Source organism: Gopherus flavomarginatus, chromosome 12, assembly GCF_025201925.1.
Source record: "Gopherus flavomarginatus isolate rGopFla2 chromosome 12, rGopFla2.mat.asm, whole genome shotgun sequence".
NCBI lineage: Eukaryota > Metazoa > Chordata > Testudines > Testudinidae > Gopherus > Gopherus flavomarginatus.
This window is the reverse complement of record NC_066628.1, coordinates 36632470-36656392: the sequence shown is the minus strand read 5'-3', so window position 1 is coordinate 36656392 and position 23923 is coordinate 36632470. Positions and strand designations below refer to the sequence as shown.

At 48.2% G+C, this 23923-nt stretch overlaps 1 protein-coding gene across 5 annotated transcripts in view; it reads right to left on the bottom strand.

The window, feature by feature from the left end:
* RNF157 (ring finger protein 157) overlaps nucleotides 1-23923 on the bottom strand; it is a 91715-nt gene that overhangs the window by 63236 nt on the left and 4556 nt on the right. For all 5 annotated transcript variants that reach the window (XM_050919314.1, XM_050919315.1, XM_050919318.1 and 2 more), the window contains exon 2: nucleotides 12129-12247. In XM_050919314.1, coding sequence (XP_050775271.1) covers nucleotides 12129-12247 — 119 coding nt within the window. The remainder of the gene's footprint in view (nucleotides 1-12128; nucleotides 12248-23923) is intronic.

Here is a 23923-nt window from a genome sequence, read left to right as displayed (position 1 = left end):
CAGCGAGCCACCAAAAGGCAAATTCTGTAGTAGCCCAAGTGTAACAGGCTGGCAGACTGTCAGTCGACACAGCACAGCTGTGCACGGCTGGGTAATTACAGCACAGAAGACATGGCAGTGCAGGCTGGAGCGCAGAGGACATTACATACCCAGAGCCTGTGCTGGGCTGGTACTGCCCATGCTGCGCTGTCTTCACTTCTAGCCAGATTCAAACTCACTCGGTCAGGCTAGTGCTTGCCCAGCTTTTGCTATGTAGACAGACCCTACCGCTCAAGAGTCACGCTATTCAACTTAACAAAGAGCAAGTAAAGGGGTGACTTGAGTACAGTCCATAACACCTACATGAGAAACAAATATTTAATAAATGGGCTCTTCAATCCAGCAGAGACGGGGCTAAGACAAGTTGACACAAAGCACGTTCAGACGGGAAATGAGGCATAAATGTTTTAACAGTGAGAGTAATTAACCACTGAACCAATTTACCAAGGGTGGGGGTGGATTCTCCATCATTGACAATTTTTAAATCAAAACCAGATGTTTTGCTAAAAGACACGCTCCAGGAATTTGGGGGAAGTTCTCTGGCCTGTGCTGTACAGCTCAGCCTAGATGATCTCAGTGGTCCCTTCTGGCCTTAGAATTTTTGACTCTGCTTAGGGGAGCAATGCTCCTCTCCAGAGCCATCCTGATGTTGGTGCAGAGGGCCCTGCAAAGAATTACTGCTATCTAGCCAGGGACCTGGAATGCTGGCATCACTGTAACGTCCCAGAATCTCCAAGTCATGCATGGATTTTATTCTCACACCACCCTGTGCAAGAAGGACATGTTATTCCCATTTTACAGATGAAGAACTGAGGCACCAGCTGGATGAACTGACTTGCCAGAAGTTCCGCAGGGGGTCTCTGGCAGAGCCAGGGATCAAACATAGGTCTCCCAAATCCCAGTCCAGGCTCTATCCAACCTCTTCCCTGCTGAATCGTTCACTGATTAATCTTGTTATCCGCAGTCAGGACATGAGAGGGTTAGAATCTCTCTCTGGGTAGGAGCTAAGGTTTTGGACAGAGAGGCCATTCATGGAAAAATCTACAATCAGCCAACCTTGCAAGGAAAACTTAGGCTGAGTTTTGTCTAGTGGTGTTAGATGAGTTACCAAAAAAGACAAACTCCTAGAAATGGGGGAGAATTGGACCATATATAGAGTGGGCATATTCTGTTCAGAGGAGGGTGCTTAGTTCAAGACTACCTGATCTGCAGGTAGAACAGTGATCTGCAGGATTTCGTGCAGTGGATTCAAAGTGGATGGCCGTGAGATAAGACCCAGCAAACAATAAAAATCCCTGGGAAGAGCTGCTCATATTGCCACGCAGAAAACCTGAGTACAGAGACAGGTGACAACTCGCCACACCACACACAGCTGGAAGGACAAAGCTTGGATGGTTAGCGCTGCTGATGGGACCCATGCAGAGCCATTGGGAAGAGAAAGCCGACCACCTGAAACCCTAGGGCAGCGCCGAGGCAAAACGCTGCAACAAGCGAGGCGCTGACAAATGACACCAAGTGGGCTTTTTTTTGTAGGCGAGTGAGCAATTATCTGTCCCGAATTTCGTGCTGACAAAAATGGTCTGATTAGCAAGTACATAAACAGAGGGCATGTGTGAACACAAATGGTAAAGCAATGCCTGGTGCATGGCAGCTGGCCCAGGATTTTCTTTACATCTTTAATGCAGAGAGAAAGTGAGAGCTGCATTCTCCAAGTGATGAAGCACATTTCCAGTCTCCATTAGCTTCCGTCTCCGGTCAAGGAGTCATCGCGCACTATTGGGCCAGTGCAGCCAGGCACAGTACACATCACAAAAAGGAGAAAACAAGACCCAATGTCATGTACAGAACTGGAGCGAGAGAAAGCTGCTGTGATGTTGTTTTCTAGCATTGGCATGTTTCCACTGTAACTGAAGATGAGAATGCAGCATGTGTAGACATACCCAAGTTGACTCGAATCACAATAGCTGTGAGTATGATGGGATGTACAAGTCCTTGTGCATGGGCTCTACAAGGGATCCTGGGTATATACATTTGAGTAGCTAGCCCGTGCTGCCACAGCTTCATTGCTGTCATTCAAGCCAACTAGATCACAGCTAGATCAGGTGTCTCTACACGTGCCAGTCACACCTCTGATTGCAGCGTAGACATACCGTTGCATACATTGGGAACATGCAGAATAAACAGAGCCGTGATAAAGAATTAAAGTCCCATCTCTACAGAGCTGGGCCTGAGCCACAAAATTCAGCTATGGGTGTGAAATCTCTGTGATTTCAGGGGTGTTCAGGTCAACTCATTGTAGGAGACAGGTGCCAGCAAAGTTCAGATCTGGAGCGGGCTTTGGTTTGGGTCCATCTCTGCAAGTTATATTGTTCTCTCCTATGTATTGTGAGACAGTCGCCATTCTCCCAGCTGAAGGGCTAATGCTAAAGAGAACTGGACAGTGATTTGTCCAGCAACTGTGAGCTTCAAAGGCACTCTTCAGAATGGGAAGGATGCTAGCGCTTTGGAGTGGATGAAATGAGGAAGTTTTGTGGACGAGTTGCTTTGCGAAAGTGTTCGCAGTTTCACACTCAGAACAGCTGGACTTTTCATGAAATTTTACACCCTACATTTGCATGTCAAACATTTGCATCTTTTCAAAGGGTTTTTTAAATTACTATTTTCAAAGCCACTTCTGCGAACAGGAGTACAACTTCATTCAAAGCTTTGCCTATTTTTGTTTTATTTTTTGGTCCCAGAAATAGCCTCCCGAAACAGGCGACCGTCAAAGAAAAATCCTACAAAACCTTCAATAAATGTTTTGGTGTGCAAAAATAGACTCGTTTCTGATTCTGCAGTGAAACCTAGAGACACACACATATTCTGACTGGTCTCAGTTTTACTGCAAAAAGGTTGCACATCTCCATTAACAATATACTTCCTATTTTGCACATGTGATCTCTGCCTCCTTAAATTTCCAGTTCGGCGCTTTCTTAGACTATAGTTAATTACAGTAAGATCTCATCCACTGACCTCAACCTCCTTATCACCCTAATGGTGAATGACAAGACTAGCGAAGCACCAACTACGTGGGGTCAGATCAGGGCCGGCACAAGCCATTAGGCGACCACACTAACATTTGGGGGGCGGTGACCGCACCTTCCGCTGACTCTGTCGGGGGCATTATTTTGGGGGTGGGACCTTCCTCTGCCTTTGTCGGGAACAGCATTCTGGGGGTGGGACCTTCCGCTGCCTCTGTCGGGGGCAGCATTTTGGGGGTGGGACCTTCCACCGCCTCTGTCGGGGGCAGCATTTCGGGGGCGGGACCTTCCGCCGCCTCTGTTGGGGGCAGCATTTCGGGGGCGGGAACTTCAGCCGCCTAGGGCGGCAAAAAAGCTGGCAGCGCTCCTGGGTCAGATTGGCAAAGACCTTGTGGTGTTTTGCCTTCCTCTGCAGCATGGGAAATGGGTCACTTGCAGGTTTAAACTAAAGTAAATCGTGGATTCTCTGTAACTTGACGTCTTTAAATCAAGATTTGAGGACGTCAGTAACTCAGCCAGAGGCTATGGGCCTATTACAGGAGTGAGTGGTTGAGGTTCTGTGACCTGCGATTTCCAGGAGGTCAGATTAGATCAGTGGTTCTCAACCTATTTACAAGTGTGGGCTGCATCCACACAATATATATACAGGCGAGTCTCATCTTACACGCATTTAACATGCGCGAATTCAGCTTTGCGCAGTCGGCAAAAAAAAAAAAAAGAGAGAAAAACAACAATTTAAATACTGTACCTGTAGTGTGGGTGATTCCGCCCGTCATTACACTCAATGTAATTTTGACTATATGCAATTTTCGCTTTACACGCTGACAGCAGAACATAACCCCAGCGTAAAATGTGACACCCTCAGGCAGTACAGGCGAGTCTCATGGGCTGCAGCTGTGTGCTGATTGGGCAACGGGGTTGAGAACCACCGGACTAGACGATCATGATGGTCCTTTCTGGCCTTAAAGTCTCAGCAGGCTGCCGATAAGGCTCCTCCTTCCCTATCCACCTCTCTCTCTGGTTCATGGGCCAGGTTGAGCCCTGTGGTAATTCCACTGTATTCCGCAGAGGGGCAATAAGGATGGCAGCAGAGAGCCCACTGAGCTTGTCACCTTTTCCCACCCAACCCCTTGGGCCAACATCAACCTTGACAAGTCTTCTGGCTTCAAAGGGTTCTCCTGGTCGACAGTGTGGTGGTGGCTGGGTCTGTGTACATATCCACACCCGGCTTCCCACCACCGATGTCTCCCCCTCCTGGCCCTACAGTAAAGTCTATAGGGCCACAGTCAAAGCTGATGTCTCCAGGCAGCGCACAAGGTCGGCATTTGTTATGGCCCTGGATATCTCTCCAAGAACGCTAAGTACGTTCACATACCATTTGAAGAGCAACTATTGTCCCCCAATTTTCTCCCCTGACATTGGTTTGTCCCCACTAACATCCGACCTAGAGATTCTTCTGTGCCCTCCTCCCACTGTAGGCCAGCGTGACAACTCACCTTTGGTTTACTCCTCTGTAAAGCACACAACAACCCTTCCCTGCCCCGCAACACTGCCCACAATGAATGTCTCCCAAGTCCGGCAGGCTCCCAGCAGCGGCTGACATTTAACACTCTGCTGTGCTCACCGGCAACGCAGCAAACTCCAGATTCTGAGAGGATCCCAGACACTTCATAGCTGTTTTTTAAATAAATAAATCCAGACACACAGAATCAAAGGGGGGAGCAAAAGCTTGTCTAGACTATTCTGCAACAAGTTGCCAGGCTTCTTTGTTAGCCTCCTTCCTGCTTCCATGTTAGGGATGAGCTATTTATCTTGCCAGTCTTGGAAAGAGTTCATGAGTGTCCAACAGATACTGCTTCACACCTTGGCTTCTGCTGGCCCAAACCTGAATCCTAAATCCAATTCGCATAGGTCGGGATTTAGGTATCAGCCACATTCGCCACAGTGCTGCCAGGACACCGGTGGGGAGGCGATGTCTGAATTTCTACTGTAAGCCGGTCCAGGGCAGGCATTTGGAAAGCCTTAAGGGGAAGGCAGCACCTGGCTTTCTTGGGTGGCGTGGAGCACATTCAGTGGCAAAATGGCAGGGCTACTCCATGATGGTCGGTAATATCATTGGGCGCACGCCATCGTACTGAACCGAACAAGCAACAGTCCTTGTGGTCATTGGATGGACTGCGGGTTTCATGGACAAAGGAACTCAGCGATGCCGCCCCCCCATTCATTTCAGGATCCAGTTCAAAACCACCCTCCCTGTTTTTAAAACCCTTGTTCAGTCCTAGCTGTCTCAGGAGTATCCTCGCCCTAACCTCCATGGGCCCCCTCAATTACCGACGCCCCTGGGGAAATATTATTGACCCCATGGTGCAGATGGGGGATTAAATGACTTGCCCAAGGTCACACTGCAAGTTCGTGGCGGAGACACAGAATCAAACCCAGGTCTCCAAAACCCATCCACGAGGCCCGCTTCTCACATATCTCGCTTCTCTCCCAGTCCCACCACCCAATCTCGCCATGCTCTGGGTCCGCCTACACAGCAAACGCTGAGCATAGGCTAGCCTGTCGGAGCTATGAATCCAGCTAGCGCAGGTAACAGCAGCAACAAAGACAGCTCAGCACAGGTAGTACAAGCCCAGCACAGACCTGGGTAGGTACTTGGCTTGCCAGCCTATTCTTAAGCTCATGCTGTGATGGTTGAGTTGTTACTATTATCCGCGCTAGCTGGATTCAGGCTAGCTCAGACAGGCTAGCCCAGGCACAGCTTGTGCTGTGTAGACAGACTCTTAGGGCAGGAGCCGCCTTCTCTGAATCGCCTGCTACCAGAAAGTGCCTTCCTGTATTGCTCCATTTTATTTCAAAATCCCATCTCAGAGCATCTCTTTTCCTTCTCCTCTTGCTCAGAGGCTGTAACTATTCATTTAGGAGAGCTCTGTAAAGAGTTTGGGGAGCCAATACCCTGTACGCTGAAAAAGTCCTACAAAAAAAACTCTCTGACCCTAACAGTGGAAAGAACCAAATTCATTGACCCAAACATCCCACACAACCTCACGGAATTCACACCAAATGTCAAACTTGGTGACTAGCTTGTAGCTCTAGAATGGGCCAAACCAGAACCCCAGCTCCAATCACGTGAAACCTTGGAGAAACGTGGCTCTAAAGCAACATTCTGCAGCTCAGGCCCGTCGTTAATTTAAGAGCAAATGATGTCATTTCTTCAGTTGGAAATGTGGCATTCATTCTTTCCAAGCTGTTTGTTTACCCTCTCAGTTGCTGTAAAGGCTATCTGATGTCAGGGTCCCTGCTACAAGGAAGCATGCATGGTAGGCAGTTTATAGGCTTTCACTGTACTCAGGAGGCTCTCTCACAATCACTGCTGGAGGGAAAAAAAATACACTGAGATTAAGGCTGAATTTTCATTCTTATGTTGGGGGGGGGGAAGGGTTTAGCTGTGGGACTCCCACTGATTTTAGTAGACAGCTAAATCCTTGTGCAGCCCTTAACTCCCTCGCTGCTGCCTGGCACTGGTAGCCCAACACCTCAAAGTGCAGCATCACAGGAATGCTTTCCCTCCTCCGAACAGGTTCATTCGGCAAGAAGTAAGCAAAGTCTTTCCAAGCCATAATTATTTTGTTGAGTGCTTATATGAAAAGAGCCAGTACTGTAAGCTTGCTGGGGCTGGGGCTGTCTCTTTGTTCCGTATTTGTACAGTCCCTAGCACAGTGGGGTCCTGGGCTATGACTAGGGCACCTGGGTGCTTCGATAATACAACTAACAAACAAACAAACAAATAATAATAATACACACCCAAAGCAAAGAACCCACGTATCTGACAAACATTTGCAGCTCTAATTGCGAGAGCCACCTAGTCTTTTAAATGCATGTTTATCTTTATAAATCAAAAGCTTCAGAGCTCTTTAAGCAGAATGAAAAACAAGGAATTACTCCCCAGCATTCACAAGCAAGCCAGCCACAACAAACCAGTCCTGGCAGGCCACCATTCATGAGTTTCTCTTCCACTTACCGAATGTGCAAGCAATGGAACAAAGAAACAAACAGCTCAAGGCTCAGTTCCACCTTTCATTTTCGAGCATTCAAAACAGTAAGAAAGAGGAAACTTTGTGGCTTTATGAATTCTGACTATTATTTGAACGGAAAGCATCTTAGCACAGCTTCTCCCATTCATTTGCACAGAGTGTACTGAGCACACGGCATACTGAGGGACTCTTGTGAGCAGAAGGCAAACAGCCCTCCAGCAACTTGGCCGTTATGAAGAATAATTTCTGGCATGGACGAATAGTGCACACAGCTGTACATTATCCCCACCAAAATATGTGCTCTCCTTTTTATTAAAAAGATATATCCTGCCACCAGAAGCCACTCATCTGCGGAATTAACTAAAATCCACTAACGATTACAAAATATAATTTAAAGGGGAAGCGGAGTTTACTAGATAAAACACTCTAACCACGGAAAGGAGGGTTTCCTGGCTAAGGCACTGAACCAGGACTTGGGAGACCTAGGTTCAATTCCCAACCCTGGCACAGACTCTAAGACCTTGGGCAAGTCACCGGATCTACCCTCTGCCTGAATTCCCTGTCTATAAAATGGGGATGATGGTTCTTTCTCCCATGCTTTGTCTGTCTCAGCTGTATGCAGGATCAGACCTTTAGACTGCAAACTCTTCGGGGCAGGAACTATCTTCTCACATGACCAGCAGCACAATGGGGCCCTGACCTCAGCGGCTATTGTGGTATAAGTAGTGACAATATTATACACCACTTTAAATGGCCTTAAATAGAATGAAGACAAATAATCAAATGAGAAGCTAACATCCTGACAGGCTGATGCTAGAATGGAGGTCAGAATATCACTGCCATTTCTGGGCATGGGGAGACAGGGCCTTTCAAAGATGGTGAATGGTAAGTTCTGTTTTTTCCCCCTTAGTTAAACAATGGATAAACTTAACTGTTAGATCATAAAACTCAACAACAGGCAACAACAACATCATATGGTACGGCTTTCCCACGCAGGCAAACAGCAGCTGCATTCTCTGCACCATGGCTTGCATTAACAGTGCATTGACCATGCTAGTAAGTCACCATGTAGGCCCCAGTTCAGCACAGCATTTAAGCATGTGCTGCAATCCACATATATTCTGCAAGGCCCCAAAGCGCACACCTGACTTTAAGCACTCCTGTGCCTGACATTAGGTATGTGCTTAAAGTTAAGAGTTCTGCTGGATCAGAGGCAGAGGACTCAGCCCCTTTCAGAATCAAGCCCTAAGCTACCTGCCCCAGGGAGCCAACAGCAATGTTGGGAGCAGATCCCAAATCTCCTGCATACCAGGCTCCCGCCCTCACACACAGCCATCCTCTCTCCGTTGCACACCCAGAGCATGAGAGAGGGAAACCAGGTGTCCATGTCAGCCTAGCTTGCTTGGACGGGTTCTCCTGCATGCTAGGCCCTGCAGACTGCACAGCACAGCCGCAGGCGCAGAGGGGACCCCAGCAGGGGCAGGCTGAAGAAGTACTGGTGTGACCTGTAATGCTCAGGCTCTAATGCTGGGGGGTGAGGGAAGGCAACCAGGCTTCTTGCAGAGTAAGAGCTCCATGGGAGAGATAACATGAGCCTCCAGGGAATCTGACTGATGCCCATGGCCAGCCTAATGCAAGGTCCCGTCTTGTTTACCTCCATCCACTCACCCTGTCCAGCTTGCCCAGAGTGCCTCTGCCTCCTCCCCTACCCCACCTGCTGCTGGAGCCGAGTGGTGTGGAGAGAGCACGCTGCCCTCTGACTCTTGGGCCTGCGGGCAGGGCTGCAACCTTCCTTCGGCCTTTCCTACCTCACAGAGCCCCCCTGAGGTAGCAGTGTGGGGTTCTCCCCACGCCTCATTAGTGTTCACAACCTAAGCACTCACAAGCCCCCAAGGGCTTCATTAGTAACCGAGCAGCAAAGGGTCTGACAACCTGGAATGAGGCTTTTGGGAGAGGCCCAGGATATGACAGGAAGCCCCAATAAAAGGTTGTTTCAGTATCTCAGCCATAGCCCATTGTAAACCCACACACCTTAGGCTGTGTCCACACTACAGCTCGAGGAGTGATTCCCCTGCTCGCGTATACACACAAGCTCCCACCGAGATAGTGGAAGCAGGAGGGCTGCGGCGGCACGGGCAGCCGAGGTACAGTCGAGCCGGGCGACGGCCAGAGCTGCCTGAAATCCGTGTGTGGGTGCTCGGCAAGGCTCTGCCATGCCTCCGTCGCCGCTCTCTGCTACCGTGGCCACCCTACTATTTATATTTGCACTAACCCAAGGAGTGCTACTGCGCAACGAGCAGGGGAATCACATCCCCAGGGTACTGGAGACGTAACCCTAGTCTACACCGGCTGAGTTAGACCCCCCCCCGGAGGTAGGTGGGCTCAGCATGAGGAACAATGACATACAATGAAATATCTCAAGTTTGGGGCAGCTAGGAAAAGAACAGCTTCCATTTTCATCCTGAGCTGCCTGTTTCCATTGCTGCGTAGTGGTAATTTGCCCTTCGAGCAAACATAGGCAAAGTGGCAAGAGCAAATCTCCAATGATTCGCCAGGGTGGGACGAGTCAGATGGGTGCGTATTGGCATGTAACTGAAGAGCAACATCAAGGACCACCGGCATCATCATCTTCCTGCGTAACAGAGGTCTTAGGACTTCCCTGATGAGATTTCTGTTTGAACTCCAGCAGATCTAGTTCATTGTGTCGAGGGCTCAGACCTCCACGTCCTTAATGAAATCCGGATTTTACCTGCAAGTCTCTGAGGGAAGTCACAAATAGACACGAACTAACTTAAATGCAGTATTTCTGGAGGACACAAGCACATTTATGCATTTACCATGTAAATCAGGAGTAAAGAGATCAAAGCCAAAGGAGTTACAGTTGGGTAAGTAAGAAGAAAATCAGAACCATGGACTTAGGAAAAAAAAGTCTCCCACCTTTTCGGGTTACAGAGATGGAAGGCTGCGCTGACAGAATTTACGTGACATGCAGAAACGCATCACGCGGCAAAGGTGGGCAGGAAGTGAAGGCAATTCACAAAGCAAGAAAGGGGCTGATGGAATCTCTGATCGCAGAACTTTCCACTCCAATCGTTAAAGCAATAACAGTCATGTCAAAGCAACAGGACCCAGCAGGGGTGACTCACATTAATATTACAGCCTGAAATTAACACGCCCCTACGATAAGAGTCAACATGGTAGAATGTGGTTAAGATTCTTCCTCTTCAGCCACATAGTTGGAAAATATTTCTCATTTCCAAGTCAAATTGGGAAGTTAAAAAGCAATGAGACTATTGGTTTTTCAGCAATTACAAAGCAAAGTTCTCATATAAAATAATCCTTTGGCTTTACCCTTGCCAACCCTAATTTAAATATGCGGATCCAAGCTGGTGCTTTATGTGCCACCTCACGTCCCACATTTCAGTATCCCTCCAGGAGGAAAACAAAGGGAACACAAAAGGCAACAGTTTGTCAGTCAATCTGCAATCGGATTTTCACGGGCCAAGTTTTCTAAGTGTCTGTGCAAATGATAAAATTCACACGCAAGGCCAATTACCGCGTGCAGCTCAAAGTGCAAAACGGCAGCTGGGCTGTGGGTGTGGTCTCTAGCCTCAGTATTTATACTTAACACCTGTGCGAGTAGTTCTCAACCTTTCCCCGTGCTGCCACCCCTTTTGCCAAGACCCCTCTCCCTGTTAACAGTACGGGAAGAGCAGGGTGGTTGAGTTAAGAACCTTTGATTTAGGTAAATAAGGCTAGGGTGACCAGATGTCTTGATTTTACAGGGACAGTCTCAATTTTTGGGTCTTTTTCTTATATAGGATCCTATTACCCCCCACCCTGTCCAGATTTTTCACACTTGCTGTCTGGTCACCCTAAATAGGGCTGATTAAGCTATAAGAATCAGTGTCTTTGCAGCCACTGAAGAATGGTGTTACCAGCAAAAGATGCTGGGTGATGACAATCAGACTCTTGGCCTTGGGAAAGAGTGTCTGCTTTACACACACTTCTGGGGGTGGAGAGAGGTATGGCATGCTCCCCTAGATCCTTCAGCAAACATACTAGGAGTCTGATTTTTGAATGCAGGGGCCTGAGAGAACATCACAAATCCAGCATCTGCACATGGGCACTCACAGGACAGACAATCACAGAAAATGCACGGATCCAGGTGGTGACCCGTCTAGAGAACTGAGATGGCCTAGTTAGGGCCCGGTGTTTGGAAATGGAGCCTCCCGTGCGCAGAGTGCAGGCGTCAGCAGGGGTAGCCTGTGCCCCTCAGCCAGGCCCTTGGACAAACCAATGAATGCTGATGGCTGAATCTGGGCCTCGTCACATGCGCCAGGAGGGGAATTAAAGACGAGGCCACGGAAGCTATGGTAGGTGGAGTGGGTGCATGCATCGGCCTTTCCTGTCTTTGATGCCTGGACTCAAACACAAGCTCACATCACAAGGGAGCGTGAGCTGGGTAGCCTCTGGTGCACGGCTTCTTTTGCGTGCATCACAGCTCAGCGCCACTGGCAGCGTGTGTTCTCAAGAGAGCCGGCAAGGGACATTGCATACACGCTTTGAGATGCACTGCAATGGCTGCCTTGAGAAGCTCGTCAATTGCCTGCCTCCACTGATGCTACAGGCATCTCCATTTTTTGAGTACAGTACTAGAGTTACCCACAGATTTAGAAGACGAAATCCTGGACCTGTTGAAATTAGTGTGATCTCACCCAGAAAGCAGAGCATCAGACAGACATCTTCTAATTGTAAGGATGGGCCTGAAACCACCCAAAAAATCTAAAATTCATAGCTGTCCCTTCCACACCTCTCTCTGTAATGGGCTAATCCAAACACACCCACAAACTTTGGGAAGCTTGTATCCAAGGATCCGAATTTTGTAGCTCAGACCCAGATACCATGGCGATAGGTGTGGGATAAGAACTCAAACATAACAGATTTCTCGGTCCACCTGGCAATTCAAGCCCTGTGTCTCACAATATCAGGTTCCTCCCTAACTGCAAACCCAGCTGAATGAATTTCACTTTACCACTACAGGTCTGTTTCCCAGGAAGTTCAGGTCGCTGTTCTCTCCAAAGAGGTAGCCCTCCGGGTGCGTGGAGTCGAACTTCTCACCTCCCATGATGAAATGGCTGGCAAAGTAGCTCCCTAAAAAGGGTCAGAAGAAATAGAAGCTGTCAAATGCACTGAATGGCGCTGGAAAGTGAATTCAATAAACTGTTGAGCAATGAAATGATCCCAGCGATTTCTAATTCAGCCACATGCTACCACTTGGGGGCAATGACGCATCCTGCGGGCAGAATGGCAGTGAAGCTGCCACTGAAATTAAACACGTTTAGTCAATGTGTTCAGATTTTGTTTGTCTGTGGAAGTGCTTCACTTGAATCCCCCGGGGCTGAAGCCTCCAAAGCCAGCTGTAACTGACAGGAGACCTGTTCAAAACTGCGACATTGTGGAGGGATGATCCAAGGTCTCAAGATCAGGAGCCCTATACTTCATGCTGTCCGAGTAACTGAAACAGTCCTTCTGCTTGGGGTTAGCACCACTGTCCACATTAACTGCCTAGTCTGAAACAAACTCCAGAGAGTTGTTCTGTTACCGTAATTTGGTGATTAGACAGAGTCACGGAAGAGAGGAGAATTTAAGGCAGCTTTTAAGAGACACCTGTCCTGATGTCAGCAGCTCCTCTTATCTAGCTCAGAGGAGGGCACCATTTTAATGACACTTCCCCAAAAGAACCTGTCAGTAAGTAGTGCTCCCATCCTACTCGGAACAAAACTGCACAGAGTCATCCTGAAGTCTGGTTTGTTAACCAAGACACTTCCAAAATAACGCTACGCAAAATCCCAGCCTAAGGCTTCCCCCCAGGCGCAGCTGCTCCTAGGTGTCTTTCCATCATGACCTGTGCACTCCACTCCTTCCCGTGCCCGTGCGCTCTCTGCCGGATGCCTACCCTACTACACCCAGGAGTCAGCGAAACTTACTACACGGCTTTCCCAGCAGGATCACCAATCAGGTAAAGAGGTGGGTTATTTTCAGCAGACACTGACAGCCTGGACGGGCCTCCTTAAACTGCTCACGGTCAGACTGAAAAGGATTGCGTTCTTCACTGGAAATCAGACAGTTTCCAAGTTGCTATGAAGCTTGTAAGGGTCATTTCAACGGAGCAACCCCTTCCTCCCCACTCCCTTGTGTTTTTAAGTGACATACATGACTTTGCCATCGCTTGGAAGTGGATCTGCAATGCCACTCCCTTCGGCTTTGTTTAATAAAATGTATTTATTTAAATCGCAATAAGGGAAATTGGACAAACAAAAGACAGGAAAAAAAAATCATCAGGATTTGCAAATCTAGAACCACGTCCATTACATGCCCGTGAAATAAAGCATCGGTACCGGTTGAATCAGATGTTCTGCAAAGAAATTAACTCTGTCCCACAGGTCAGCACAAGGCACAGGTGTCACTTAGCCCACGAGGACTTGCTTAGACCTTGGGTTTGCCCTCTGAAAAGGGGATCCAGTTCAGCCTAGGGAGTTCCACCCTAGTAGCAGTCATTATTACATCATATGAAAGAGAGAACTCCACGTTTAAGGCTTTCTCATGGAAAACCTGATCCCTTTGGTCCCATTCACTTCCTCAGAGCAGCATTATGGCAGCTTCTGGTCCAACTGTTAGCCTGATTTTAAATAGCCTCTCTGGTCTAGTGAGTTGCGTCTCTTTGCACCTGGTTAGAGTGATTGTATTACACAGTAGCTCTCTTTTATCAAGAAAAACCTCATCGCAGGTCAGACTTGGAAATCCTCATGCAGATTTTACTGAAGATAACATTTTCAAGAGTGCAGAAGTGATTGAAGAGCCCGAGTTTTTTCTCGGGCAAATTCCCAATGGAGACAATGGGAATCTGCTTGCATAAGGGCATAGCCTGTTGGACAAATCTTGAGGTCAGTTTTCATCAGTACAGGTACCTTCGTGAGAAGTACAATTAAGGTTTACCTCTAATAATGACCTATGTCTAGCACATGCTTCCTTCAGTGCCTGCACACTGCCTGGTTATGGTCGCTATCTACTTGCCCCTGGGGAGAGCAGATCCCCAACATGAGTTAATGCATCACATACATTTCCCAGGCCTCTGACACCTGCCCCTTCGCCCTCTAAACAATTCACAGATTTCACAGTAAAAGGTCAAACCAACTTTTAAGGAGCTAGCCTTAATCCCAGCCACACCAGCAGGAATGGATAGCCAGCCTCTGACTTGCGAGAGATAAAAGAGGAGGGGGATTGTTCTCCAATGAGTCTTCAGTTTCACAAATGGAAAGAGAGCAGATCAACGTTGGGGATTAGAAACAGAGGTATTAATCCTTGTAATAGACTTGATTTAATTTCTAGGCTTGCGAGAGAATAGAGCAGCAGCAGCCCCTCTTCCCCCACCCCCATCACCCAGTCACTGTCATGCCAGAATGCAGGGATGTCTCCAAAAGCCCCGGGAACTGCAGGAAAGGGAGCAGCTGGAGGTCAGAAGCTGAGTCAGTCTAGCTCTGCTGCTGAGCCAGTAAACGCTGCCAGAATAGTGAGATACTGACACACACTAGAAAACACTGGGCCCATTTCTGCTCTCACTGGCTCGGTGTAGATCAGGAACGATTCTGCTGCAGCCAACGGAGTTAAAAACTGGCATGGGATCAGACTGAGACCCTGTGTGTCTCAATATATCTGTTCAGTTCAAACAGTGACTGCCTACAACTCCCAGCTTTACACTGGCATGTCCACACAGCTCCTAGGAGGAGGGGCGGCCGGGAGGGCTCCGCACGCTGCCCGCGGGTGCCACCCCTGCTGCGGTTCCCAGCCAACGGGAGCTGCACCTGCGGAGCCAGGTTAGGGTTAGGGGACTTGCAGGTAGGAGCCGGGTCGGGAGCCTGCCAGCCCTGCCAATCTCCTCCCGCCCCAGCACCCACGGGGGGCGTGGGCCACAGGCCGCTGCCCACCTCTGCCCTCCACTCCTCCCCAGGACCAGCAGGGATCCCAGGCCACACCCCCAGTACCCTCAGACTGCCCCCCCATAGCACCCACAGCCCCCGGTCCAAGTTTTACCTAGGGGTATATAGTAGAAGTCATGGACAGTTCACAGGCCCAGGAATTTTTGTTTACTGCCCATTACTTTTACTGAAAATCCCTGTGACCAAAATGTAGCCTTACCTATAAACACTTTGGTGCAAGGACTAGTTCTCACTATTGATGCAATGGGGGCCACACCTGAAACTGGCCCCTTTAGGCACTACCATATCACCACTAATAATACGGTTGTTTAATTAACCTTAACTTACACAGCTGTTTAATTAATCTTAATTTCAATGTTCTAACATTTGAGCGCTTTGCACCCTTTGGCACCCGTGGACTCCATGAAGATACAGGGTGGATCAGGGCCTTCTGGGGGGGTAGGAGGGTGTGAGGTGACATTTGACATGATTCCAAGCAGCAGCTAAAAGTTACACTGTGCAATTTAAAAGAAGAAAACCACCAGACACCTAAGCGGGTACAAAAAAGTAGCTCACAGTTGAGGAAGGCTCGACTATCAATTATTGATGCCTGCTGCTTTCTGGCCCCATTTTCCACGTGCATAATTTATAGGTAAGATAGTTTCACAGAGAGAAAGCCGCCATCTGAAAGAACCCAACAGTGAGCCGCCCTCAACCTTTGCTAAAACCAATATGGGCACATGTCTGGGGAGGAGGAGAGGTGAGGATATGCATCACATGGCTTCACTTGGACAGATTAAGGGATTTGGGCAGAAGAGTAAATCACAGAAGTGCACATTAAACCGTCTAAGGGGAGTTTCCTAGGCCCCTACAAAAGTTTAAAAGAGGGCAGCCTGCAGTAAGCAGTAGCGCCATTTATTGTGTGTGCTCAACAATCCTGGAGCCCTGGGTTCAAATCCTGATCTAGCACCAGATCCACTTCCGACTACGCTCAGTGGAAAGGCCCCCAGTGGACTGGGCACTTGGACCACGATGGTCTCCAGTTACTTCTCAGTGAGCATGCTCCCCACACATGATTCAGTCAGCCAGGTGAGAGAGGGCTCTCTGCAGGGCAGGTGCTGCAGATCAGAAGGGAGGTGTCTCTTACCTGTGCATGGCACTCCATAGAAAGCACACGTAGAGCCGTATGAGGAAGCTGGCACTGCATCCGCCTCGATAATGCCTGGTTCTAGATAGGGCCCAGCAGCCTTTCACTTCTCTCAGCGACTGAAGTTCAGGGTGAAGGTTAAAAGAAGTTGAAGGCCAGGGCCCAAGGCCCCCGATGCAGGCAAGGGGGAGCAAAAGCTAGTGTAGATGAGGCAGCACCTCTCCAGAATCCTATGGAAACCCCTTGGCAGGACTGGCGCTCGGAGGCAGGGGAATCAGGGGGAAGACATTTTATGCTGCTTGCTCTCATCTGAACCCAGGGAAACTCAACACAGCAGTCAGTGCTGCAAGCACTAGCTCCTATTCCCCCTGGGCACAGGGGTGGGCAGGGGAGTCAACGGCTGCATTTCTCCCACGGGAGCAACAATGCTGGAAAAGCTCCCTGTGCAGGCTTGAACTTTCCTTCTCCTGGGATCAGAGGGATTTGGATCCTGTCCCGTCTACCTCCTCTGTTGTTGGCCCAAGCCCCTCCACCTTTCGCATTAGTCCGGACCGTTCTGTTGTCTTGTGGCCGCTGGGACTCAGCAGCTCTGGACTATGTCCAGATCCACCAGATAACCTGTGTGACCTGGTGCAAACCAAATGATCTTCCTGGGCCTCAGTTCCTCATCTGTGAAACGGGGATATGGTGTGTAGTATCACTCACCCCCTGGGGAGCCATTGGGGCTGCATGTTCCCACGTTCACACGGCATTCCCTCGCCCCTTCATAAACACCGTCTTCCTTTTAGATGTGGACTCAGTGCTTGCGAGAGGGGAAATGTTGCCTTGTAAGGATGCCCAAAGAAGGTGTTTAGTTTTCCCAGGTTTCTGGGTGGGGACTTGAGCTGCTTTTGTTTTGTAAACTGAAGAGGAACCCCTAGATAGTGAACCAGGCCCTTGCTGCTCCTGACACCACCTGGCAGAGCGGTTATACACCTTTCCTCTCTCTTATTTAGTTAGACTGTAAGCTCTGCCGGGCAAGGACTGTCCCTTACTGTACACTTGTACAGCACCTAGCACATCAAGGCCCTGGTCTCAGCTGCAGTGTCTCGGTGCTACTACAATACCAATAAATAGCACCACCACTCAGTCAGGTGAGCCTTGGGGTTTGCTACACCGCCTTCCCCCAGCTCATTGGCTGAAGGGGGATGTAAGAGAAGGAGCTGAGGGGAAGAGTTGCCTAGTGATTATAGTGCTAGCCTGGGACTCAGGAGACCCAGGTTCAAGTCCCATCTCTGCCACAGATTTCCTGTGTGACCTTGTGCACTTATTTCAGAGTAGCAGCCATGTTAGTCTGTATCCGCAAAAAGAACAGAAGTACTTGTGGCACCTTAGAGACTAACAAATTTATTTGAGCATAAGCTTTCATGGGCTACAGCCCACTTCATCAGATGCACAGAATGGAACATATAGCAAGGAGATATATATATATATATACATACAGAGAACATGAAAAGGTGGGGATTGTCCTACCCACTCTAAGAGGCTAATTAATTAAGCTGAGCTATAATCAGCTGTGCCTCGATTTCCCAACTATAAAACGCAGATACCAGCATTGACCTACCCCACATGAGTGTGGTGAGGATAACTGCACCATATGCTGTGGCAGTGGTGGGTATATGACAGATTTCATTATGCTCAAAACTGAGTGAAAACACCCCTCCTTTTACCATTGTTAATACAGGATCACTTTGGTACATAAGAAGTCAGAGCATGGAAAATAAGTTGGCAAATGGAATAAGAAAAAGCATTAAAGAGAAAAAATAAATAAAAGCATTTCCAAGACTGGTTTGTTTTTCTGTTATGAGGGAAGAAGATCTATAACCAGCTCCTTACTGGAGGGAAAATGTCTAGCTTCCCCTCCAGCTACCATGAAATCATTTGGACACAAACAACGACAGCTCTGGACCAATGCGAGCCTTTGGATTTTTCTCCAGGTAACCTGGATAACAGCAAGATGTCTCGGCTCCTGGCTATGCTTGAGCCCTCCGCTACTGCCCACCTACAAAACTCTTTGCTTTTCAAGCAATAATTGAGCAGGAAGCCTTATACATTTTCCATAGGCCCAGCAGAAGGGCGTCAGTCATGGCAGAGGAGATTAAAGAGAGAAGTGGTAAATTGACAGTTTTGGCTCATCCACATGGAAGAGGAGAAGGAGGAAGCAAATGGGTTGTGCTGGTCCAATGCTCTCCTCCCAATTAGGTGCAAAAGGGGGAGGGTGGGAAGAGAACAACAGATCTATTGTTGCATGGAGTTTGCTGTCTCTGTGATCAGCCTGTAGTGAGTGCAAAGTGAATGGCTCCAGTGGGATCAGAGGGTAGTTATATGCTGCTGGGGCACGCCAACTATGACACCACACTCCCGAAACACTGACTGTTGTTTCCATCATGCTGCTGCCTTCACCACCAGTTCATGGTCTGGAGTATTAATATTTTGCTTCCTTTCCTTTCCTCCCTTAAGTCACTCATACATGCAGGGACCTAGGCCATGAGCAACAAGATCAGAGATTCATTCTATGCTGACACCCGGGTGCAGGAAAACCTGCAAACCAGGCTACCTTGCCCCACCTCTGGTGAAAAGCTTGCTTTGAACATTCTCCCAGAGATCAACCCTTGAGACAAACACTTTAACTGCCTAGGCACTGCTGGGAAGAGAGGGGAGGAGGGGTCTGAAGTCCTCACTGTCAAGCAACAAGCTTCCTATTATTGGTTAATTATAATTCTTTAACTGGCACCTGCCTCAAGAGGATTAAACCCTGTCAAGGATGGTTAAATTGTTGAGGGAGAGCCAGGCTCTAATAAGATTTAAAACTTCTGAGACCTCAAGGAACAAATAAAGAACACAGTAGAAGCGAACTGCGCGATTTTAAAAAGCAACAGAAGTTTGAACAAGGCATCACGACGTCACCTGTACACTAAGACAAGCCTCGTGTATCAGCATCCCTCCGTGCCAACGTATTCATGTAAGAGAAGTCACAGATGTACACAATGCGTATTTGATGTGACTGGGCTCCTTTTCGTGTGTGTGCTGAACACCCAGCAGGTGAATTGCTATAGAGAAGGAATCTTGGGTTTGTCCTGTCCCGGGAAGAGATCTAATTAGGGTTCCACCTGCAATACCGTACACTCCAAGACAAAGAACTCCACCATGGAGTACAGACAAGCACAAGGCTAAGGAGCTCGCAAGCAGCAGGCAGCTTTTTCCAATTACTGTGCGATGCAAGGCTAATGTGCTAATGGCAGCTGGGCTAATCAACTTAAGTGCACAAATAAAGCTCTCCTGCAAGTGTCCAATCGCTGTGGGTCTGTTTCCATTTTGCTGATCACGAAGAATTTGCTTGGCAGGAGGAGGTGGGTGGGGAAAGATAATGCCCCATCCAGTTCTATAGAAAACACTGCAGTTTAAACAGGAGTCAATTGACACCCTACACAGACAGCTCCCTCATCAAGTGGGCTGAGAGGCACTGTTCAGCTTGAGAACTCCTGTGCACATAAAGCAATTGAAGCCAGTTTTGCTGGTTTTCTAGAATCTATTGCTGACAATCACCTGAGACTGCAGCTTTGCATTTCATTTCAGCTCCAAATCTGCTATACCACATTCCTTGCAATACACACCATTCATTACACCTCATACTAAGGTTACACATTAGTTACATCCCATCCCTTAGGAACAAAAGGCTGAAACCACTTTCCAGTTGAGAGGTGCACCACGAGGCAGTGTTACAGGGCAGATCAGAGGTGACCATTTTTACAAAAGGGTTTGAAATCAAAAGAACAATGAAAACGGGCAGATGAGCTGGGGGGGCCAATTCATACTTTGTCTCGAAGCACTTAGCACACTGTTGGTGACGCATAATTAATCATATTGGGACTCCAAACACAACTGGGTCGGGCTAGTGCATTACAACCCTAAAGGGAAATTGATTAAAACGAGGGGAAACTGACCAGGCTACTGCCACTATCCAACCTGATCCAAGTGGAGCAAACAACATAAATGGGGATAAGTCAATTACTTTTTTTAATGCCGATTGGATCATCTAAGATGTCACTAACACCACACATAAGGGATGCTTCTCGAAATGTACAGTGAAGCCTCTGCTTCTGGCCACCTGCTGTCCACAGCTGTGTTAACGGCTCGCAGGCACCTGCAAGCCCCTCCCACCCCTGCACACACACACACCTGCATACATTGTTGGTAATCAACCTGCACCGATGGCTGCTGCTTTTCCTGTAGAAAAGAATGTCAGCAGTGTGTTAACTGTAAACTGAGGGTAAGATCATGCCCAACCCTGGGCAGGCATGCAAGGAAGAGAGGTGGAGGGGGGAGGAGTTCAGGCACTAGGATCCTTCCATCTAGGGTGACCAGATGTCCCGGTTTTATAGGGACTGTCCTGATTTTTGGGTCTTTTTCTTATATAGGCTCCTATTACCCCCCCTCCATGTCTGGGCAGAAATCTGTGGAGCACCTGATGCACCCACTGTAAGGTGCAGTGGATGTAGGTGATTTTGGAGGCTTCATCTCTGTCTCAACAGCTGCCTCCGGCCTGATGCATGTCTGCACTTCCTACTGTGGGAAGTGGTTCAAAGCCACCCTCCCTCCTCCCTTAGCCCATTGTGGTATGGCTCATTTAGATTAGTGCAATAAGCTAGACAGAAGCCCTCAGGAGAAAGCACAGGGAGGACAAAGCTGAAACGGGAGAACACTGTCTGAATTGTCTTCTTTTAAACAAACAAACTGGCAGCCACAAGCCAAAAACGTGGAGTCCTTGAGTCCCTATGGCAGCCTCTGATACGAACAGGTTCCACTGTTTGTATTATTTATTCCAATTGCACCTACGGACTCCGGCCCAGTATAGGGCCCCATTGTGCTGTGCCAATGCATGAGAGACAGTTACTGCCCTGAAGATCTTTCCTCTATCTGGATAAGATAGCCAATGGGTGGGAGGCAAAGCAAAGGCACAGAGAGGTTACGTGACTTGGCCAAGGCCACACAGAAGGGCACTGGAAAAGGCAGAAGTAGAGCACAGGCACCCCAGCTCCTAACCTAATCCCCTGGATCATACCATGACACTTCCTCTTCTTTTGACTGTCACCTGGATGGAATGCTCAATTCCATCAGTGCGCCAGCACGACTCAGCACATATGCACCTTAACCGTGGCATCAAACCCCTGTATTTTGTTTGCACGGCGTCACTGGTTGATTACATCCCTCACCTCAGAGCCACTCGTATGCTCAGAGCACCTAAGATTCAATTTATGCATTTCAATAAAAACCACCTTTGTCTACCATAGTAGATTGGACACTGGGTGGGGGAATCAACTTGTAGAGATAAACAAGCCTCCTTGACAAATAGTTTCTGAAGCCGATTCCATAATGGATAAGACCCAGTGTGACAGTGAGCTCCCAGTTATCAGACCTGATGTGAACTCAGATCTCTGCACTGCTGGTGGCAGCTTTTACAGACTTTAAGGCTGGAAGGGTTTATTAGGAACATCTAGTCTGAGCTTCTGCATAACATAGACCTGAGAGTCTCACCCAGCGATTCCTGCCTTAGGAGCACCTCTACACTGCAATACTGATGCGGGCCAGCCAAGGGTCTTTCACTGCAGTGTAGACCAGGGGTCAGCAACCTTTCAGAAGTGGTGTGCCAAGTCTTCATTTATTCACTCTAATTAAGGTTTCACGTGCCAGTAATACATTTTAACCTTTTTATAAGGTCTCTTTTTATAAGTCTATAATATATCATATATAACTAAACTATTGTTGTATGTAAAGTAAATAAGGTTTTTAAAATGTTTAAGAAGCTTCATTTAAAATTAAATTAAAATGCAGAGCCCCCTGGACCAGTGGCCAGGACCCAGGCAGTGTGAGTGCCGCTGAAAATCAGCTCACGTGCCACCTTCGGCACGCGTGCCATAGGTTATACCCTTGGTGTAGACATACCCTAATAGTCCAGCGACCTGAGGCTGAACTATATATCCATTAGAAAGACATCCAGACTTGCTTTAAAGACTCCAGGTGATGGGGAATGTGCCACAACCCTTGGTGATCTGGTCCAACAATTAGTTACCCTTGTGACGTTGTAGTCTATGTGGTTTTATAAAAATATGCTAATGAGTGAATATAATGTAACTGGAATATGCTCCATGCAAAAGGTCTCTTGTAAGGTATCACTACAAAGCTTATAATCTACTGAGTGTGATCATCCTATTTGTATAAATGTACCACTCTTGTATCTGAAACTAGAAATATGAAATATAACTCTAAGGGCCTATTGTAATTATGCAAAGGGTGGGCCATTAATGGTGGTTTGGAATCTTGATGACTCTCATAAACCAGGACAATTGTTTGCAGATGGCTGCGGTTTACTCGTAAGGGCTTGGCTACACTCGAAACTCCAAAGTGCTGCCGCGGGAGCGCTTTGAAGTGTGAGGCCATGGCTACACTCACACTTTACAGCGCTGCAACTTTCGCGATCAAGGGTGTGAAAAAACACCCCCCTGAGCGCTGCAAGATACAGCGCTGTAAAGCATCAGTGTAATCAGGGCGGCAGCGCTGGGAGCACGCCTCCCAGCGCTGCAAGCTACACCCGTAAAGGATGTGGTTTACATGCAGCGCTGGGAGAGCTCTCTTCCAGCGCTGCCGCTTCGACTACACTCACACTTCAAAGCGCTGCCGCGGCAGCGCTCCCACAGTGCTGCCGGGGCAGCGCTTTGAAATTCCAAATGTAGCCATACCCTGAGTGTGGTTGCAGCACCAGCGCTGGGAGAGAGCTCTCCCAGCGCTGCACGTACTCCACCTCCCCATGGGGATTAGCTTGCAGCGCTGGGAGCCGCGCTCCAGTGCTGGGCCACTGTTTACACTAGAGCTTTACGGCGCTGTAACTTGCTGCGCTCAGGGGTGTGTTTTTTTCACACCCCTGAGCGAGAAAGTTGCAGCGCTGTAAAGCGCCAGTGTAGCCAAGGCCTAAGTCTTCCTGTATACGTGTGTGCTGGCAAGTGGGCAATGAAGTGTTGCAGTGACGTGTGATCATGTCACCAGAACTGGAATCCATCTTTAACATGGTGTTTTTCTATTGAGAATGAGGAGGTGGGAACCCAAAGAGGGACAAAGGATTCCTGCCTTATGCAAAAGATGCATAAAGGGGTGGAACAGAACAAAGGATGGAGAGGAGCCATCATGAAGAATCCTCTAGCTACCACCTGAGCTGGAACGAGAGCTGTACCAGGGGAAAGAATTGTGCCCAGGCTGGAAAGTGTCCAGTCTGAGGAAAAAACTTACTGAAGCATCTCTGAGGGTGAGATTATCTATATTCAGTTTGATTAGACATAGATTTTGCATGTTTTACTTTATTTTGCTTGGTGACTTAACTTTGTTCTGTCTGTTACTACTTGGAACCATTTAAATCCTACTTTCTGTATTTAATAAAAATCGCTTTTTACTTATTAATTAACTCAGAGTATGTATTAATACCTGGGGGAGCAAACAACTGTGCATATCTCTCTATCAGTGTTATAGAGGGTGAACAATTTGAGTTTACCCTCCATAAGCTTTATACAGGGTAAAATGGATTTATTTGGGTTTAGACCCCATTGGGAGTTGGGCATCAGAGTGTTAAAGACAGGAACACTTCTGTTAGTGCTTTCAGGTAAACCCTGCAGCTTT